We start from the raw sequence: 18,566 nt of genomic DNA, 5'->3' as shown, positions 1-18,566 counted from the left end.
GGGGAGGAGGGTTATGCAGGTTCCGGGGCGGGCGCGCCCCTCCCCCGCCGCCCGTGGCTCTCTCGCTCGCTCCCTCCCTGCCGTGTCTGGCTCCGTCCCTCCCTCCCTCCCTCCCTCCGTCCCTCCCTCCCTCCGTCCCTCCTCCGTCCCTCCCTCCCTCCCTCCCTCCCTCCCTCCCGGCCTCGCTGCCGCCCTGGGCCCGGTGGGCCTCCCCGCCCTCGCTGCTGCCCTTCCCGGGGCGAAGATGGCGCACAGCTGCCGGTGGCGCTTCCCCGCGCGGCCCGGGGCCACCGGGGGCGGCGGCGGCGGGGGGCGGCGGAGCCTGGGGGGCGCCCCGCGCCAACGCGTCCCGGCCCTGCTGCTGCCCGCCGCCCCCGGGACGGCCGCCGGGATCGCCGCCGCCGCCGCCGCCGCCGCCGCCGGGCCGCCCTCCTCCTCCTCCTCCTCCTCCTCCCCCCCGGCGGCGGGAACCTCCACGGTGCCCGCCGCCCCCTCCTCGTCGTCCTCGTCGTCGTCGTCGTCCTCGTCGTCGTCGTCGTCGTCCTCGTCGTCGTCGTCGGGCCCCGGGCCGCTGCTGCGGGTGGGCCCCGGCTTCGACGCGGCGCTGCAGGTCTCGGCCGCCATCGGCACCAACCTGCGGCGGTTCCGGGCCGTCTTCGGGGACAGCGGAGGGGGAGGCGGCAGCGGAGAGGTAAGCCCGGACGCCCGCCCGGAGGAGGAGGAGGAGGCGGCGGCGGCGGCGGGACCGGCCCCGGGGTGCCCGCCCTCCTGCCCTTTTGGGGGGTCCTGCCCGGCCCGTGCCCCGGCTCCTCCCGGCCGCTCCATCCCGCCATTACCTCATTCCCGGGCGTCATTTCTCCTCCTCCTCCCCCTCCTCCTCCTCCTCCTCCTCCTCCTCCTCCTCCCGCCCCGGGGCAGATGTCCCCCAGCCTGGGCAGCCCCCTGTCCGGCCGGGCCTGCTCCCCGCTCGGCGCCCCCGGGCATCCCCCTGCGCCCCGGTGCAGGTTTCCGCCCTCCTGCCCCGTCCCCTGGCCCCTGGCCCCTGGCCCCTGGCCCTTGTCCCCTGCCCCGGGGGCCCCGCCTCTCCCTCCCTTCCCCGCCACCCCCGAGAGTCCCCATCCCTCCGGACACCAGCGGCCCCCCGGATTCCCGGCCACTCCCCTCCTCCCCTCCCTGCTCCCACACATCCCCGCTGAAGGAAGACGCCCTCCCTCCTGGTTTTCCTCCCTCTCTTAATCCATTCCTCTTCTCCCCTTTTTCCTCTTTCTGGTTTCCCTCCCTTTCCTCTTCTCTACCTCCTCCTCCTTCTGGTTTTCCTTCTTTCCCTCTTCTTCTCCTCCTCCTCCTTCTGGTTTTCCTTCTTTTCCTCTTCTCTACCTCCCCCTCCTTCTGGTTTTCCTTCTTTCCCTCTTCTTCTTCTCCTCCTCCTTCTGGTTTTCCTTCTTTTCCTCTTCTTCTCCTTCCCCGCCTTCTGGTTTTCCTCCTTTCCCTCTTCTCTACCTTCCCCTCCTTCTGGTTTTCCTTCCTTCTCTCTTCTCCCCTTTTTCCTCCTGGTTTTCCTTCCTTCTCTCTTCTCCCCTTTTCCCCCTTCTGGTTTCCCTCCCTTCCCTCTTCTCTACCTTCCCCTCCTTCTGGTTTTCCTTCTTTCCCTCTTCTCCTCCTTTCCCTTTCTGGTTTTTCTTCTTTCCTTCTTCTCCTCCTTCCCCCCCTTCTGGTTTTCCTTCTTTCCCTCTTCTCCCCCTTTCCCTCCTTCTGGTTTTCCTTCCTTCCCACTTCTCCCCCTTTCCCTCCTGCTTTTCCTGCATCCCCTCTTCTCCCCCTTCTTCTGGTTTTCCTCCCTCCCTTTTTCCTTCCTTCCTTCCTTCTCTCTTCTCCCCCTTCCTCTCCTTCTGCTTTCCCTCCCTCCCCTGTTCTTCCCTTCCTTCTGGTTTTCCTCCCTCCCCTCTTCTCCCCCTTCTCCTCCTTCTGGTTTTCCTCCCTCCCCTTTTCCTTCCTTCCCTCTTCTCCCCCTTCCCTTCTTTCTGGTTTTCTTCCTTCCTTCCTTCCTTCCTTCCTTCCTTCCTTCCTTCCTTCCTTCCTTCCTTCCTTCCTTCCTTCCTTCCTTCCTTCCTTCCTTCCTTCCTTCCTTCCTTCCTTCTTCTCCTCCCCTTTCCCCTCCTTCTGGTTTTCCTACCTCCCCTTTTCCTTCCTTCCCCTCCTTCTGCTTTCCCTCCCTCCCCTCTTCTCCCCCTTCCCTTCCTTTTGGTTTTCTTCCCTCCCTTCTTCTCCCCCTTCCCCTCCTTCTGCTTTTCCTCCCTCCCCTCTTCTCCCCCTTCCTCTCCTTCTGGTTTTCCTCCCTCCCCTCTTCTCCCCCTTCCCCTCCTTCTGATTTTCCTCCCTCCCCTTTTCCTTCCTTCCCCATTCCCCTTCTTCTTTCTCCTCCACCTTCCCAGTGAGCTCGGATCCCCAGCTCCTTCTCATCCGCTTATCCTCCCTCCGCTTCTCCCCTTCATCCCATTTCCCCTTTCGGGAGAAAACGGTTTTTTGTTTGTTGTTGTTCCCCCCCCACCCCCCCCCACACCCCCCCCCCCCCAGCTCCATCCTTTCCCTCTTGTAGTGGGAAGGATAATTGAGAGAGCCCTCCCCCTGCCACCCCCTCCCCAGGCTTGAGAGAGAGAGAGAGAGCAGAAAGCCTCCCTCCACCCCTCTGTTAGGGAGCCAGCCAGCTTTCCCTCCAGCTCCAGGGAACGGGGGGCCCCAGGGGAAGCATCCTCCTCCTTCTCCTCCTCCTCCTCCTCTTCCCACCCCACCCACCGAGCCTGGGATCACGCAGCAGCCTCCGGCACCGGTTCTCACCCGCCCACTGCTCCTCTCCTCCTCCATCATTTGATTATTGATCCACCTCTTCCTAGCATCAGCCCCCGGGGGGTGGAGGGGAGAGATGGGATGGAAAGGGAGAAATCCGCCTCCCCTAGCGCCAGCTGGGTGGTCTCGTGCCTGGGGAGGGGAGAAGAGGCGGGGATGAGGGCCGTTGTCCCCGTGGCAGGAAGAGGAGAGGACCGGGCTCCCTCCCGGCGGGGGAGAGGCGGACGGTGCTGGGGGAGGTAGAGGCAGAGGTCCTCCCCTAGTATCCCCATCCCTCCCACGCCCCGCTGCTTCCCGGCCCCCGCCTCCCGGCAGCGGGATGGGCCGCAGCGGACCAGCCGGGCATCCCACCCCCTTCGGAGGGAAGGAAAGTTGCCCCGGGCAGAGCAGTTGAGCCTAGGGCCGGTCAGCGGCGTCGCCGCCGTGGTTTTCCCGTCGGATGCCGAAGGAGAGCGGGAACGGCCGGGGAAGGGAGTCGGGAGGTAGGGATGCCGGGAAGAGGAAGGGCAGCTGCCGGGGGCCGGGGTGGCTGGATGGGCGGGCGGGTGGGGGGCTGCCGCTCAGGAGCGCACCGCTCGATTGAAACAGAAAGGGAAAGATAACAACCGGCCGTTTCCTGCGTGCTCTACCGTTGGTGCGCACGCTGGATATCCTGGGCAAGAGCCCCCCGCTCCCCCCATCATCGCCCTCCCCGCCCCTTCCCGTAGTCGCACACCCGGAGCCCCGGGAAGAAGGGGATGGGGGACGTTAGAGGCCCCGGCCCCTTTTGGAGAAGGAGCTGGTGTTTTTTCAGTTGTTTGTCTTCCTGCCTCTCTCTCTCTCTTTCTCTCTCCCTCTCTGTCTTTCTCTCTGAGCATTTCTAAGGCAGCCTGGTCAGGAGACTGACAACAACCCGCCTCTTGACAGAGCTAGGAGGACATGATGGGGGCGTGTTCCTTACCGGAGCTGCAGCGTCCCCTTTTTCCCTGCCTCTCTCCGCTCTATCTCCACCCCCTTTTCCCAGCCTTCAGAAGGCAACTGCAGTCAGCAGGGTTGTTGGAAACTATTTACCGGTTGCTGTAGATTATTACATATCTATCTATATATTTTTTTTTGAAAGGCCAATTCTGTATTTTTTAAGCTAACAACACAGATCCCATGTAGTTGGAGAACCAAAGGCCTCATACATGACAAAAAGGCTGCACCGTTCAGGTTACTTGCATGGAGTTGGTGCTTAAATGTGAGTTGATTTTGCTTTTTTAAAAAAAGATTCAGCAGCAAAAAAAAAAAAAAAATAGACTTACTGACTTTCTGTTTACCTGCTTATTTTCAGAATTGAGAACCGCCTGGTAATAGCTAGAAGTTTAGTCGGTGTTTATTTCAGCGGAATTCAGGTCTGCGGTTCAGGCAGCTCCTTAGTTTATTTGAAGAGGGTGTTAAGAAGCGTTTTCTTTTCGTGTAGCATGCTTTATATTTTGCATTCGAGGTATAAGTGCATGGACTGAATGTTCGCATTGGTTATTGTCAATATGAAAGCATTGGTTTGGAATAGCTGGACCGCAATAATAACTTCAATCACAGCTCTGCAAATCACTGGTCCAGAAGACACGCTTGAACCCGGGAGTCTAGTGCCTTTATGCCTGGGCACCAGACAGTTTTACCTGGGGGTTTTGGACAAACGATCTTTAAAATCCAACTTAAGTGCTGAAAAATTCCCGCCCACTAGAACTTGAAGAGGATGGGGAACGTGTTGTTTTTCTGCACTTTTTTCCCCCCACCGGTCAACATTTTAAAGGCCGAACCCTCCCAACAGAGTGCATCTGTAGTTCAGATTAGACCCAATGAGCAATTACTGAATAATACAAAAAAATTTTTTTTTTTTCTCTCCACCCACACTGTGCGTGAACTGTAGGAAGAACCTAGTAGAGTGCCACCCCCCTCCCCCCTCCCGGCTCCCTAGCATCAGTTGACAGGTGCTTTTTTCTGCCCTCTTGGCTGGTCGATTCTCAGTCCAGAATCCAGGTATTTGAGGTGCATCTCTTCTAGATCTGTAGGGAAGCACGATCCTTCTGCCAGCAGAGAAATTTAAGCTTCCCCCTGCTTGCACCCCTCAGGAGGTCCAGGCAGGTGCCGTGTTCTCTCCTGTCCAGATTCCCGCGGAAATGGTGGCCTGAATCAAGCTGAGTCCGGTCTCCAAAACTCGAGATGGGGGTCAGTGATCGATCGATCGATTTGATCTAACTGAATTCTGAGCTCGGCTTCCGTTTAGCTTTAAGCGAATCATCACTCTGGGTCCCAGATCGAAAACTCAATAAACAGGCAGCAGAGCTGGAGGAGTCTAACCAGAGCCTCCTTAGAGCCTACTCTCAAGAAGGGTCTTTTGCATCTCTCTCTTCCTCCGTGCCCCCCCGCCAACCCCGCCCCCCAACCCGGATTGATAAAATCTGGGTGGCGGCTCCCGCAAACATGCGGGAACCCCCAGTCATCAAAATGTGGCAACTGCTCGCTTTCTGAGGAGTTTTTGAGTCGGAGACCTTGATTCCGTCACCCGGCCTTATCTCTCTAAGCCTTAGAAAGTTGAAATGAGAGTCGTGCTTTATACAGCCAAAGTGAGGATATTGGAATCAGAGCCCTCGGCCTTCCTTGCCGGGTCGGGGAATCTCATCGGAAGGAAGGGCCTCCTATCTGGCCATCCGGATAAATGACCCCCATCTTCCCGGGGGCGGGGGGTCAGCAGGGAGGCAGTCTTACTCTTTGCCCAGTGTGGGCAACTTTATTCCCAAGATCTCTCCCCGTTTCCTTCAGACACACACACACACCCCCCTTGGAAGAGGGAAGCGAACATTAAAAGGTCTTCCCATCCACAGGATGGATCATTCTAATCCAGGCTCCGACGCTTGTCTGCTGGGTGACCTTGGGCAAGTCCCTTCACTTCTGTGGGCCTCAGGAACCTCGTTGATAAAATGGGGATTAAATCCTTAGGGAGCCCCATGTGGGACAGGGACCGTGTCCAACCCGATTTGCTTATATCTTAGTTTGCTAATTAGCCGAGTACGGTGTCTGGCGCCCAGTAAGCGCTTAACGGATACCACAGTTGTTGTTGTTGTTATTATTATCATCACTTTGATTCTCCAGTCACCTTTATGGAGCTGCCATCTCCCAGCTCTGAAGCAGTCATATCAGGCTTTTCCCGGGCAGGATTATCAGGATTCTGATAACCGACTGACGGATTGAGCCTCGCAGTTATACCTGTTTCCGCCACCTGGCTCACAGCGAGTTAGTTCACATTCATTCATTCATTCGATAGTATTTACTGAGCGCCGACGACGTGCAGAGCACTGGACTAAGCGCTTGGAATGTACAATGCGGCGACAGATAGCGACAGTCCCTGCCCAACGACGGGCTCGAGGTCTAAACGGGGGAAGACGGGAGTGGACCGGGGGAACAGAATACTGATTCTGCTTGAGCTCACTGAGTTTACAGGATAGTTTAGGTTACCTGGGGGAAGGCTGGGCTGGTAAAAAGAAAAAAAAATTGGATGCTGGATCCGTCTTCCGAATCGGTCATCCAGGCGGGCCAGAAATCTTGGTCGGCCCAGTCGGGATGGGCCCTTCGGCCTTGCCAGTGAGAAGGTCCCCGGTAATTCCGTTGCCTCGGAGTGATATGGTGCGTCTTCCCCAGTGAGCTCAAAGCACTCAACGGAACCTCCTTCCCGTCGGGGGAATTGCTTCTGACTGGTACGAACACGAAGAGGTGTTGTCTGTGCTCCAGTGACTCTTAGGTTGTTCTCTAACAAGTTTCATCAACCTTCCCTTTTTCCCGGCGTCCCATCTTCGTTCTGCCGAATTAAATTGTCAGAGAGGTAAAAATGCTGCTCGGGTGCCCAGGTGTAGCTGGATGTAAAGCAACATTGCATTAAAGCTGCCCTCTGGGCCCCACCCAGGGCTGGGTGGGCGGGCGGGGGGCTTGGGAAGCAGCATGGCTCAGTGGAAAGAGCTTGGGCTGGGGAGTCAGGGACACGGGTTCAAATCCCGGCTCCACTGCTCGTCAGCTGCGTGACTGGGGGAGTCGCTTCACTTCTCCGTGTCTCAGTTCCCTCATCTGTAAAATGGGGATGAAGACCGTGAGCCAGTGCTTAGAACAGTGCACTGCACATGGGAAGCAGCGTGGCTCAGTGGAAAGAGCCCGGGCTCGGGAGTCAGGGGTCATGGGTTCGAATCCCGGCTCTGCCACTCGTCAGCTGGGTGACTGTGGGCGAGTCACTTCACTTCTCCGTGCCTCAGTTACCTCATCTGTAAAATGGGGATGAAGACTGTGAGCCTCACGTGGGACAACCTGATGACCCTGTATCTACCCCAGCGCTTAGAACAGTGCTCTGCACATAGTAAGCGCTTAACAAATACCAGCATTATTATAGTAAGCGCTTAACAAATGCCATCATTATTATTCCTATTATTACTATTATGGGTTTTTCCCCTCAGAAGTGGCAGTTTAGGTAGAGGGGCTGGAGTGGGGAACTTGGGCTTTTGGGGGGTTGGATCACGCGCTCTTCAGCCCGCCCCAGAAAGGTCGCTCCCGCTGAGCGGCTCGTTTGGGGAAGGCTCACCGGGCACATGTGCGCTAGTGAGGGGGAGTGGCTTCCCGTGCCGCTCTTCCCGCCTTGGCCGAGCGGCAGCACAGCCCCGGCATTTTCGTCCTCAACGTTTGCGACCCGCCTTGGTGGCTTCCAGCCTTTCCTCAAGGGCAGCGGCAGCGTGCCTCGGAGTGGCGTTGTACGTTCAATCCCGGCCCCGGCAATTTGGGCGAACCCCGTCTCTGCTCTCCGAAGGAAGGATCTTTCCAAGCGGCTGCCGCGTAGTAGGAGACTCTGTAGGAGCAGAGACGTGAGGCATGCGTTTCCCCCCCACCCGCCTCCTTTTATTTCCTAAATCTCCTTCCTTTCAGACATTCGCTCCGTAAATTTGACTAATTCCTCTGGGAAGAAACACGGAAATCAAGTTACAAACCACAGCCTTAGGAGCCAGTCGGCTTCCTGGCTTTCTCGGCGTTCAGGGGCCCTCTCATTTGGCTACGGTTTGTTTATGCGTTTTCCACGCCGGGGATTCCTCTGCCCAACCAGGAAGTTGTTTTGCTCTGGGTGGAATGTTCTTTCGGGGGTGGGGATGGGGGCGGCGTGGGCTTTTTAGGAAAGAGAAAGCCAACGGGCAGCTGCATCTCTCCACCCCGGCCCCCTCCGGACCCACCGTTCCGATTTTGCCCAGGGAGAGTGGCTCAACGGGGCGGGCGGAAGGGGGCTCTCCCTCGGGCCGGGCTCCACCTCCGGCCTTGGGAAGCGGTGAGGCTCAGTGGCTAGAGCACGGGCCTGGGGGTCAGAAGGTCAAGAGTTCTAATCCCGGCTCCGCCACTTGCCTCCTGTGTGCCCTTGGGCAAGTCACTTCGCTTCTCTGGGCCTCATTTACCTCATCGGTCAAACGGGGGCCGGGGGACAGGGACCGCGTCCAGTCCGATCTGCTTGTATCCACCCCTGCGCTGAATACGGGTGCCTGACACAAGTTAAGCGCTTAAATACCACAATCATAACTATTTATTATTATTATTATTGGGAAGTCTCGGCTGCCGAGGCCTAGTGCAAGGCGGCGGGCCGGCCTAGCGTCGCCCGTCCTCTGTCGTCCCCCCGCCCACCAAAAGCAGCTGTGCGCGCCCGCCTCGTCCCCCCTCCCGGCTACATTCCTCGCCCCATGGTCAGTCCCTTGCTTCAAGGCATGAGATCTCTCTCCCTTTCAGTGGCCTGCGGCATATTAATTGTAAGTCCTATAATTAAGTTCTCTTTGTGCCTGCCCACATTCCACTAGCGCTGGCACACGAGTTGAGCTGGTTTCTTTCTAGGCCTTGACTGAGTGCCCCCAGCCATGGCCCTATGTGCCCATCTGGTCCCTTGCCATCTCCTCCCTCTGACGGCGGGGAGTTCCCAATGGGATCGAGCTCAAGGAACGGGGGAGGCGTGCGGCCCGCATGCGGGCGCCTGGGGAGTTCAGGCCAGGATCACCGGGCCCTTCCTGGGTTTGTATGTGTCCATTTTAGGAGATTAGGAAAGGTTAAATTACTAATGAGCCTGGCACGGCGGGTAGTGTTTTCCCCGGCGCTTTAACTCTGGGTCCCCCAGCGGACTCTGGCACGGGGATGGCTCCGAGCCGATTCGGTGGTACTCTCCCAAGAGCGTAGCACAGTGCTCTGCGCCGAGGCCGCGCTCAGTAGGTACAGTCAATGGATTCTTCACAGAGTCTAGTTGCTAGGTCTGTGTCTTCTCTGGTCTGTCTGTCTTCTCTGGTCTAGAGAGAGCTGGGTTGTCGGGTATTTGGCCGGGAGCAGATCGAACCAATCGTTGTGGGTCTTAGAGAAACCCAACCCACCGGGCTGGCCGCTCTCAATCTTGACCCAATTTCGGGGTCTCTTTGGAAGGGAAGAGGGACTGGGGGCTTGGGCTGCCCCAGGTTTCAGAATTCACTCGTTCATTCAGTTGTATTTATTGAGCGGTTATTGTGTGCAGAACACTGTACCAAGTACCTGGGAGAGTACAATATAACAATAAACAGACACATTCCCTGCCCACATCGAGTTTATCGGTGGACCGTGGGTCCCCGTCCCGTATCGGAATTCAGGGACACCTTTCTAGGCCAGAGAAATAAATAGTTCCATCCTACTTCTGGTTAGCTCTTGGGGGCCGCTCCGGGCACCCTTCCCCCTGCCCGGCCCGGCCCCAGAAGCCCCAGCCGGTATCTTAGTGGCTAGAGCGTGGGCCTGGGAGTCGGGAGGACCTGGGTTCTAATTCTGGCTCTGCCACATGTCTGCTGTGTGGTGGCCTTGGCAAGAAACCTAACTTCTCTGTGCCTCTGTGCCTCATCTGGAAAACGGGGATAAGTGTGTGAGCCTCAGGTGGCGCCAACCTAATTAACTTCTATCTACCCCAGTGCTTAGAACAGTGCTTGGTCCCTAGTAAGCGCTTAACAAGTACCATAATAATTATTCTTCTTCAGTCCACCTGCCACCTGGCAGGAAGAAGCGCTAGCCTTCCCGACGAAGAAAGAGGCGATCTTAAGTCCTTCACCCGTATCTCTTTAATTTCACTGATCACATGTTAATATGAGGCAGGAGCACAATGGATTTCTTTTTTCCTCCTGTTTTCACCGTTGTGGAGAAGGAAGTGGGGGATTTTTATTTATTTCTTTTTAACTGCATGCGTTTGAAGCTAGAGGACGGAGCTCCGGTACCCGAGTGGGTGGTTTTATAGCCCGATTCAGTAATTGCCTGCGTTTGGAACAGAGGTGGTGATGTTGCTGCTTGGGCTTCCCGGCCCCTTTACAGAGTGGAGAGTCTGGGGATGGGGGTGGAGGGGAAGCCTTCCTTTCTTGCCCCTCATGTCCGTTCCCCCCCTTGGGGACGTGAGGTCCCTGGGGTCTTTCCAACAGACCCTAGGAAGTAGCCAGACATTTGGGTGGAATGGCAACCCGCAAAATAACCCTTTTTAGGTTTGGATGGCGAGGGAGCTGTTCTCTCTGACCCACCCTAAGAAATCCATACCTCTCCTGTTAAATATTTCAGAACGCTTTGGTACCTAGTCAGGTTTCACCTGCGGGGAGAAGGCGGTGACCGGGAGGAGATGCGGCTTGCAACCCAGCGTTGGGTTTTCAAGCTAGGTATCTAGAAGTAGGCGTCGGCTGCAGGATTTCTTGGGGCTCTGGGGGGCCCGAGGGTCCAATACCTCAAGAAACATGGCGGCGACTGGATTCGGCTCTGCCTTCGGGGTCTGGAAAGGGACCCGGGTTCCAGTTCCAGTTCCGCCACACGTCTGCTGTAGACCTCGGACAAGTCACTTAACGTCTCTGTGCCTCAGCAGTTCCCTCGTCTGTAAAATGGGAATTAAGACTCTGTGCCCCAGGCGGGACGTGGTCTGTGTCCAATCTGATTAGCTTGTATCCAGCCCGGCACTTAATACGGTGCCTGGCGCATAACAAGCGCTTAACAAAACCCGTTAAAAAAAAAAATAATAGGTGAGGAAGATTTGCCTCGAGGAAGAAAGTTCCGGACATCGTGGTACAATCCAGGGGATCAGATGAATGACCAACTCGGTGGCCTTCAGCTCGCGCCAAGCACTCAGTACAGTGGTCTGCGCGCTCAATAAGCGCTCAGTAAATTCCACCGATTGATGGATTGGAGGACTGAGATTGGCATCTCCTGCAGGTGTGTATGGGGCATTGCTCCGATACAGCCTGGGAGCCCCCACTGTGTCATGCTTCATTATTAACAGTCAGGAGGCAGCTAGCATGGCAGTGGTTGAAAATTCCCTCCCCGTAGAAATGAGTAGTTGTCTTTCTGTTTGACAAGTTGGCCAGAGGGATTTCCCCAGATGTCTTCGGTCGGGTTTTACTACAGAACTCCTCTGTGAAGCGTCCGTGGGTGGGGCAGGGACCGAGATCCTCGCTCAGGGCCGTCACTTTACCGGAGCCGAGAGTGGCTAATTTGAGTCATTCTGTGTGGCGGTCTTCGGGTCTTCATCCTCCGCCGCAGATTGCGGGCGCTTCTGTCGCCAACCCGATGCCTCCCTTGAAATCCAGTCCCACCCAAACGGTAGTAGGTTAGGGTGAGCTGGGAGCCGCTTGGAAGCGGGAAAAAACCCAAATCTTGAAGGAACCTGTTTAGAGGAACTACAAGATAGCATTGGATCCCTTTCTTTAGCAGCATCCCCCGGATTGCTCTGCAAAGTGGGGAAGAGCATGGAGAGAAGACACAAAATCCTCTTGGACGCACCCAGGAGAGAAGAGGCTTCTAGGTAATAACCGGCACGGTCTGTTAAGGAGCGAGACCCCTCTCAGTCAGCCAGTCGTATTATTTACTGAGCGCCTGCCGTGTGCAGAGCAGTGTACTGTGGAAGAGTATAATATAGCAATATAACTGACAAATTCTCTGCCCACAACGGACTTACAGTCTAGAGAGGGAGATGGACATCGGTATAAATAAACGTAGGCTCCACGAGCTCCGTCGTACCATTTTTTCCCTGTCACTTAGTACAGTGCGGTGCCCACGGTGCTCAGTAAATACCACTGATTGATCGATCGATGTTGGTGGGAAAGGACCGAGAAATCGGAGCGCCACTTCAGTGAGGCTTTTGATTCTTTTCCCCGTGTGTGACAGACTCGTCAATAAGCTGGAAGCCCCTGCTCTAAGACGGCAAGACTGTCAGGTGCCCAGGAGGAAGCAGCGTGGCTTAGTGGATAGAGCCCGGGCCTGGGAGTCAGAAGGACCTGGGTTCTAATCCCGGCTCCGCCACCTGTCTGCTGTGTGACTTGGGGCAAGTCACTTCACGTCTCTGTACGTGTGTTATGTCGTCTGTAAAATGGGGATTGAGAGTGTGAGCCCCTTGCGGGACGGGGACTGTGTCCATCCTGATTAACTTGTATCTACCCCAGTGCTTAGAAGAGTACTTGGCACAAAGTAAGCGCCGAAGGACCGTAATCATTATTATTATTAAGCTGTTAACAGTTGATCGACGTGTTCTTTTGGTAGCCAAGTGGCCCTCTGCGGGGTTTGGTGGTGTTCTGCGGGGTTTGGCCTCGAACTGAGGGACGTATGGTGTTTTCCATCAGCGACCCAGGTGACGGGCCATAGAGAATGATCTCCAGTTAGGCAACACAAGAGACTCAGCTTTTAGGAAGTGAGGCTGAGAGTGGCGAAAGATCTGCTCAAGTGGAGAGGGGCTCAGCAATAGAAAAGGGCAGGACGGACGCGGAGGCTGTTCCAACTGAGCGGAGAAAAGTGGCTTCGAGACAGGGAGCGATTTGCCAAACGTGAGTACAGATGAAGAAAGCTCGAAAGTCCTGCGGCCCGCATGCTGAACCTGAGTCAGCATTGTAACGTTGCCGCCTTGTGTTGTCTTGCAAAGCAAGCGCCCCGTCGCGGGGTGCGGACGAGTAGGACTCGGCAAGAAACCGACCGCCCCAGCCCCGGTCGGGCTCTCACTCCAGCATCGTGTCTAGTGCCGGGTGTGAAGACCTTGGAAAGTGTTCAGAGAAGTGCTACGAGGATGACGAATGGGGTGGAGGAGAGAACCGGGAGGAATTATTTTTGCTTGGTGGAGAGACGTTGGATGGGGGAGACGGGGGTGTGGGACTTAAATCAGTCACCGGGTCCGTGAAGACTTGTTGAATCGAGTGGGAGTAGAAGTGGGAGGCCTTATTAAGCGCTTACCGTTTGCAGAGCGTTGTGCCAAGCACTGGGAAAGAACCCCTTATATGGGAAGTGAACACAGTCCCTGGCCCTCGGGGAGAATGGTAACCAGCTGTCACTTAATAATAATAATAATTGTAGTATCTGTTAAGTGTTTACTGTGTGCCAGGCACTGTACTAAGCGCTGGGGTGGATACAAGCAATTCAGGTTGGATACAGTTCCTGTCCCACAAGGGACTCGGTCTTAATCCTTATTTTACAGATGAGGAGACTGAGACTCAGAGAAGTGAAGTGACTTGCTTCAGAGTCACACAGCAGACAAGTGGCGGAGCTGGGATTACGACCCACGACCTTCTGACTCCCAGGCCCGGGCTCTATCCGCTGCGCCGTGCCGCTTCCCACAACGACACTGCTTAATTCCGGTTAAAGCCAAAGCATGTGGAAATGGACAGGAGGCAGAGCAAGAGGGATTTGGTTAGAAGTAAGGATGAATTTGCCCGACGGGGGCAACGGGTCAATGTCAGAAAGGACCGGCAAGAGAGCTGTGGAATCTCCTCCACTGCGGATGTCCAAATGCAGAATGGGAAGATTTCATACCGGTTTGGGTGGTTTAGGTGGGATGCAGCTGAAAGCCAGAGAAAAGCTCCAGGTAGTTCTTTGGGAGGTCCATTCCAGTCCAGGGAGAATACAGCTGTGTCTCTGGGAAGCTCAGGACAAACCAGAAGGGGGGTGAGCTCGGATAGTCTCCCGGAGAGTCATCTTTGAGAATCAGTTCCCGAGAAGGGGTGGTATGATTCCTGTAACGTTGGGCATTAGTGGAGAACGTGTCAACTCAGTAAGTGGAACAGAGAGAACATCAAGAGAAACCAGAGGAAGGAAGTAAGGTGTGGTGTGCAATTGAAAAATCAAAGGCAAGGACCCCGGGAAGACTGGGTACCTCCACTTCCCGTTCTCCATTTTCCCGTTCGGTTTCAGAAAAGCCCCCCCCCCCCCCCGGAGGATAGCTCAGTGCGCATGAGGGCAAAACCCTTCCCGACCTGGTGAATGTTGCGGGTGGACGTTCACAAGAGCCGCTGACCCCCGGGTGCCTGAATTTGGGTGGGAAGCTGGTACAGTCAGAGTGAAACCTTCTTAGATGTGTCAGATTGCAGAGAGCATTTCCTGTGTAGTCAGACTGAAAAATGTGCACCGGGATTATTCATACAGACCAACGAAAGCAAGCATGGGCAAGGCCGGTATAACAACACTAGATCATTTGCCTACCAGCCCCCACCTCCGAAGAGGCCTAGCCGCCTGAAGAGGTGGCATTTGGGACCGGGGTTGAGAGTGAAACAGACTTTGAGGAAAAGGTATCCTTTTTTTTTTTTTTTGGCTCCGGTTCATTTCTGAAACCCTCTTCAAAGTTTCCGCCACTCCGTATGGTGAGCCCAGCCCCACCTCCCCACAAAGAGCCTGGTCTTACTTTGCCTGGAGCTTATGGAGCAGCCTGTTGGCAGGAATCTTTCCGGCACAGTGGCAGAGTGAAGGTCAGTTTGATTCCCTGATTCTAAAATTAGATATCATTTGAGGAACTCTGGGAATTGGAAATCTTAATTGCGTCCGGGCCAGTCTTCCTGTGACTCCCAGTTGCTAGCAGTTAATAATAATAATACTAGTAATAATAATGGTGGTGCTTGTTAAGTGCTTATTATGTGCCAAACACTGTGGTAAGAGCTGGGTTAGATACAAGGGAATCAGGTGGGGGACAGTCCCCGTCCCACACGGGGTTCACACTCTTAATCCCCATTTTTCAGATGAGGAGACTGAAGCCCCGAGAAGTGAACTGACTTGCCCAAGATCACCCAGCAGACACGTGGCAGAGCCGGGATTAGAATAGAGTTCCTTCTGTCTCCCAGGTCCGGGCCCCATCCACTAAGCCGTACCGCTTCACCAAGGTGTAGTTGAAAGTTTGGAAAGCGGGAGATGCGAAGTCAGACTTACCTCTTGTAGGTCCGGTTCCTGCTTTGGGGCCTTTGGTCGTGGGGCCTGTCAGTCAGTCAGTCAACAGGCGCATCTCATCTGTTTCTTAATGAAAAGCCACCTGAGGAGAAGCCTCCGGTCTCACAGTCGGAGGCCAGGCTCCCAGATATCTTGAAGCAGTGACCGGTTCGTCCCGAGTTTTGCGGAGGAGAAAACAAGGAGCCGGCAACCCATACGGATGTAATTAGTTTGAGGGCCCAGTTCGGGGAATTATCTGTGGGTGTGAGAGCCCTTGGGCTTTGATCAGCTGGCTAGTTGTCCGGGATTGGGCATCGGCTTTTTGCCCGGCGACACCAGGGGAGCTGGTTGATTTGCAGTCGGACGTTCCCCGCTCTGAGCAGAGGAGCAAAGCGTGGATTCCTTATTCCAGGGACTGATGGATTGGATTAGATTCTGAGGGAAGAGGCTGCTGCCTTGTCTTTCCAGATGGACCTAAACTGCTTTGATAAAAATTGTCTGGTGGGGGAGGGAGACGCAGATACAAATCACTTGGAAGAAAGAAACAGTTGTATTTATTGAGTTCTTTCTGTGTGCAGGGCGCTCTACTGAGCACTTAGGAGAGTACAGCACAACAATATAAGAGACACATTCCCTGCTCTCAGTGAGCTTACGGTCAAGAGGTGGAGACAGTCATTATTATAAAAATAAAGAAATTAGAGATTTGGACATAAATGCTGGGGGGTGGAGGGGAGGAAGTGGTGAATAAAAGGAGCAAGTCAGGGCAGTGAAAAAGGGAGTGGGAAAAGAGAAATGAGGGCTTAGTCAGGGAAGGCCTCTTGGAGGAGATGTGACTTCAGTAAGGCTCCGAAGGTGTCGGATAAAGAAGCTGCCTTTTTTTCTCCAATGCAAATACGTCAGTTTAGCGAAATGACAAAATGGTAAGATTGTATTTAAGAAGGGGATGAGCTGCTGAAACCAAGATCCTGGGAACCAAGGATCCGCTCCCCCCACACCCTGCAAAACACACAACTGTATGCCTGTTTCTTAGTCTCCTGGAAAGGACCAGCATTGTCTGGGCTCTTTTATGTGTGTCCAGCCCGCTCAAGTGGCTCGATATTTTGTGTTGCTCTCCTGCTAGACAGAGAAGCAAGCCCTGTGATTGGGATAATTAACTTAATTTTCTACAGCGTACCAGTTAAGCGGGCCTATTTCTTTCACTCCAGCAGGCCAGATAAACCAGTTTAGACTTGGAAGAGAAGAGAGGCTGGAAGCCCCATCTTTTCTGATTTTGGTCTTTCGGAAGGCCCTGCCAAAAGAATGTTCCAAGAAGTCACCCAGCTAGACCGCGTGTGAAAGAGTACAGATAGGGTCGTCCCGGGGGCACTCCACCCAGCTCCTTGAACAGTCCTTCCCAGCGGGGCTGGATGCTTTTTCATTTTAGCACTTACTGTGTGCCAGACGCTGTACTAGGCACTGGGGTAGGTACAAGCCAATCAGGTTGGACACGGTTCTTGTTCCATATGGGGCTCACGGTCTTAATCCCCATTTTAGATGAGGGAACCGAGGCCCAGAGAAGTGACTTGTCCAAGGTCACGCAGCAGACAGGTGGCGGATGCTTCTTCCTCTGGCCCGGAGTGGAGTTCACCTGCTCAGCTTTTGAACGCTCTGACCGGCCCTCCAGTTTCAGGAGCGACCTTCTCCTCCGGAGGAAGACTTCCACGTTGCCCCTCAGCGTGGGACAGTGTAGACACACCGTGGCCTGGTGGATAGAGCACAGACCTCTAGAGAAGCAGCGTGGTACAGTGGAAAGAGCGCGGGCTTGGGAGTCAGAGTTCATGGGTTCGAATCCCGGCTCTGCCACTTGCCAGCTGTGTGACTTTGGGCAAGACACTTAACTTCTCTGTGCCTCAGTTACCTCATCTGTAAAATGGGGATTAAAACCGTGAGCCCCACGTGGGACAACCTGATTACCTTGTATCCCCCAGCGCTTAGAACAGTGCTTTGCACGTAGTAAGCGCTTAACAAATACCACCATAAGACCTGGGAGTCAGAGGGCCTGCGTTCTGATCCTGGCTCCACCACTTGTCTGCTGTATGACCTAGCGAAAGTCACTTAACTTCTCTTGGCCTCAGTTATCTCATCTGTAAAACGGGGATTCAATACCTGTTCTTCCTTGTATTTAGACTGTGAACCCCATATGGGACCTGATTATCTTATCTGCCCCAACGCTTAGTACGGTGCTTGGTGCGTCGTGTAGTGGATAGAGCATGGGTCTGGGAGTCAGAAGATCCTGGGTTCTAATCCAGCTCCACCACCTGTCTGTGCCTCATTTACCTCATTGGTAACATGGGGATTGAGACTGTGAGCCCCATGTGGCACAGGGACTGTGTCCAACCTGATTAGCTTGTATCCACCCCAGGGCTTAGTACAGTGCCTGGCACATAGTAGGTGCTTAAACACTGTAATTGTTTATCATTATTATCATCATCGTTATTATTATCCAAGTGACGATGGTGACCCAAACTTCATTTAAAGATGTCACCTGTGCCGGTAGCCGCAACTGCACGATCGCCCCTTTCCCCTCGGAATCACAAACGCGAGAGCACCTAGTTCAGTGCTCTGCACACAGAAGGCGCTCAATAAATCCCACTGATTGATTGACAGCAGGGTATTGTCAAACTTTTTTTTTTGAATCCCATCACATTACATAACCTCAAGGGCGGGAGCTTATTTTAAAAGTGTGTAGCTTTTCGCTCCACTTCTCATCTGCCAGCCAATTCAGAGAGCCACACAAGTGCTCGGAGGCCCCAGAACCGGAGAACCCCTTCCACCCCCCGCCACCCCTGCCTCTCGGCTCTCCTCTGGATAGAACGGCAGTGTCGGTGCAGGAGCAGGGTAAACTCTCCTAACCGATTTGGGATTCCACCCTCATGTGCCAGGATTTATTAATAATAATAATTATTATGGTACTTGTTAAGCGCTTACTAGGTACCAAACACCATTCTAAATGCTGGATTAGATCCAAGTTAATCAGGTTGGACACAGTCCCTGTCCTACATGAGGCTCACGCTCATAATCCCCATTTTACATACGGGGTAACCGAAGCCCAGAGAAGTGAAGCGACTAGCCCAAGGTCGCCCAGCACACACGGGGCAGAGCTGGGATTAGAACGCAGGACCTTCCGACTCGCAGGCCCGTGCTCTATCCGGTAGGTAAACCACGTTCAGCAGCCACTTGGATGCAGTAACCCCATGATCTGTTATGAAGCCAGACTCCTCATCATTAGTGATATTTATTGAGCACTTACTAGATGCAGAGCACTGTATTAAGAGCTCGGGAGAGTACAGTGCAACAGCATCAGCAGACACATTCCCCGCCGAGAAGAAGCTTACAGTCTGGAGGAGAAATGACCTCAGAGGTGCTGGCCTTCATTCAGTCAGTCATATTTATTGAGCACTTGTGCAGAGCGATGCACTAAGCTCTTGGGAGAGTACACTATAACAATAAGCAGACACATTCCCTGCCCACAGCCTGATTAATCCATCCTGTCGGAGAACAGGAGA

The 18,566-nt window shown here is 54.6% G+C and overlaps 1 protein-coding gene across 1 annotated transcript in view; it reads left to right on the top strand.

Moving 5' to 3' along the window:
• Positions 1–241: 241 nt before the first annotated feature.
• KMT2A (lysine methyltransferase 2A) overlaps positions 242–18,566 on the top strand; it is a 63,607-nt gene continuing 45,282 nt past the window's right edge. Inside the window, 1 exon segment of the mRNA XM_029074572.2 lies at positions 242–691. Coding sequence (XP_028930405.1) covers positions 245–691 — 447 coding nt within the window. The 5' untranslated portion in view covers positions 242–244.

Source organism: Ornithorhynchus anatinus, chromosome 11 (assembly GCF_004115215.2).
Source record: "Ornithorhynchus anatinus isolate Pmale09 chromosome 11, mOrnAna1.pri.v4, whole genome shotgun sequence".
NCBI lineage: Eukaryota > Metazoa > Chordata > Mammalia > Monotremata > Ornithorhynchidae > Ornithorhynchus > Ornithorhynchus anatinus.
This window is presented reverse-complemented; position numbering and strand designations above follow the sequence as displayed.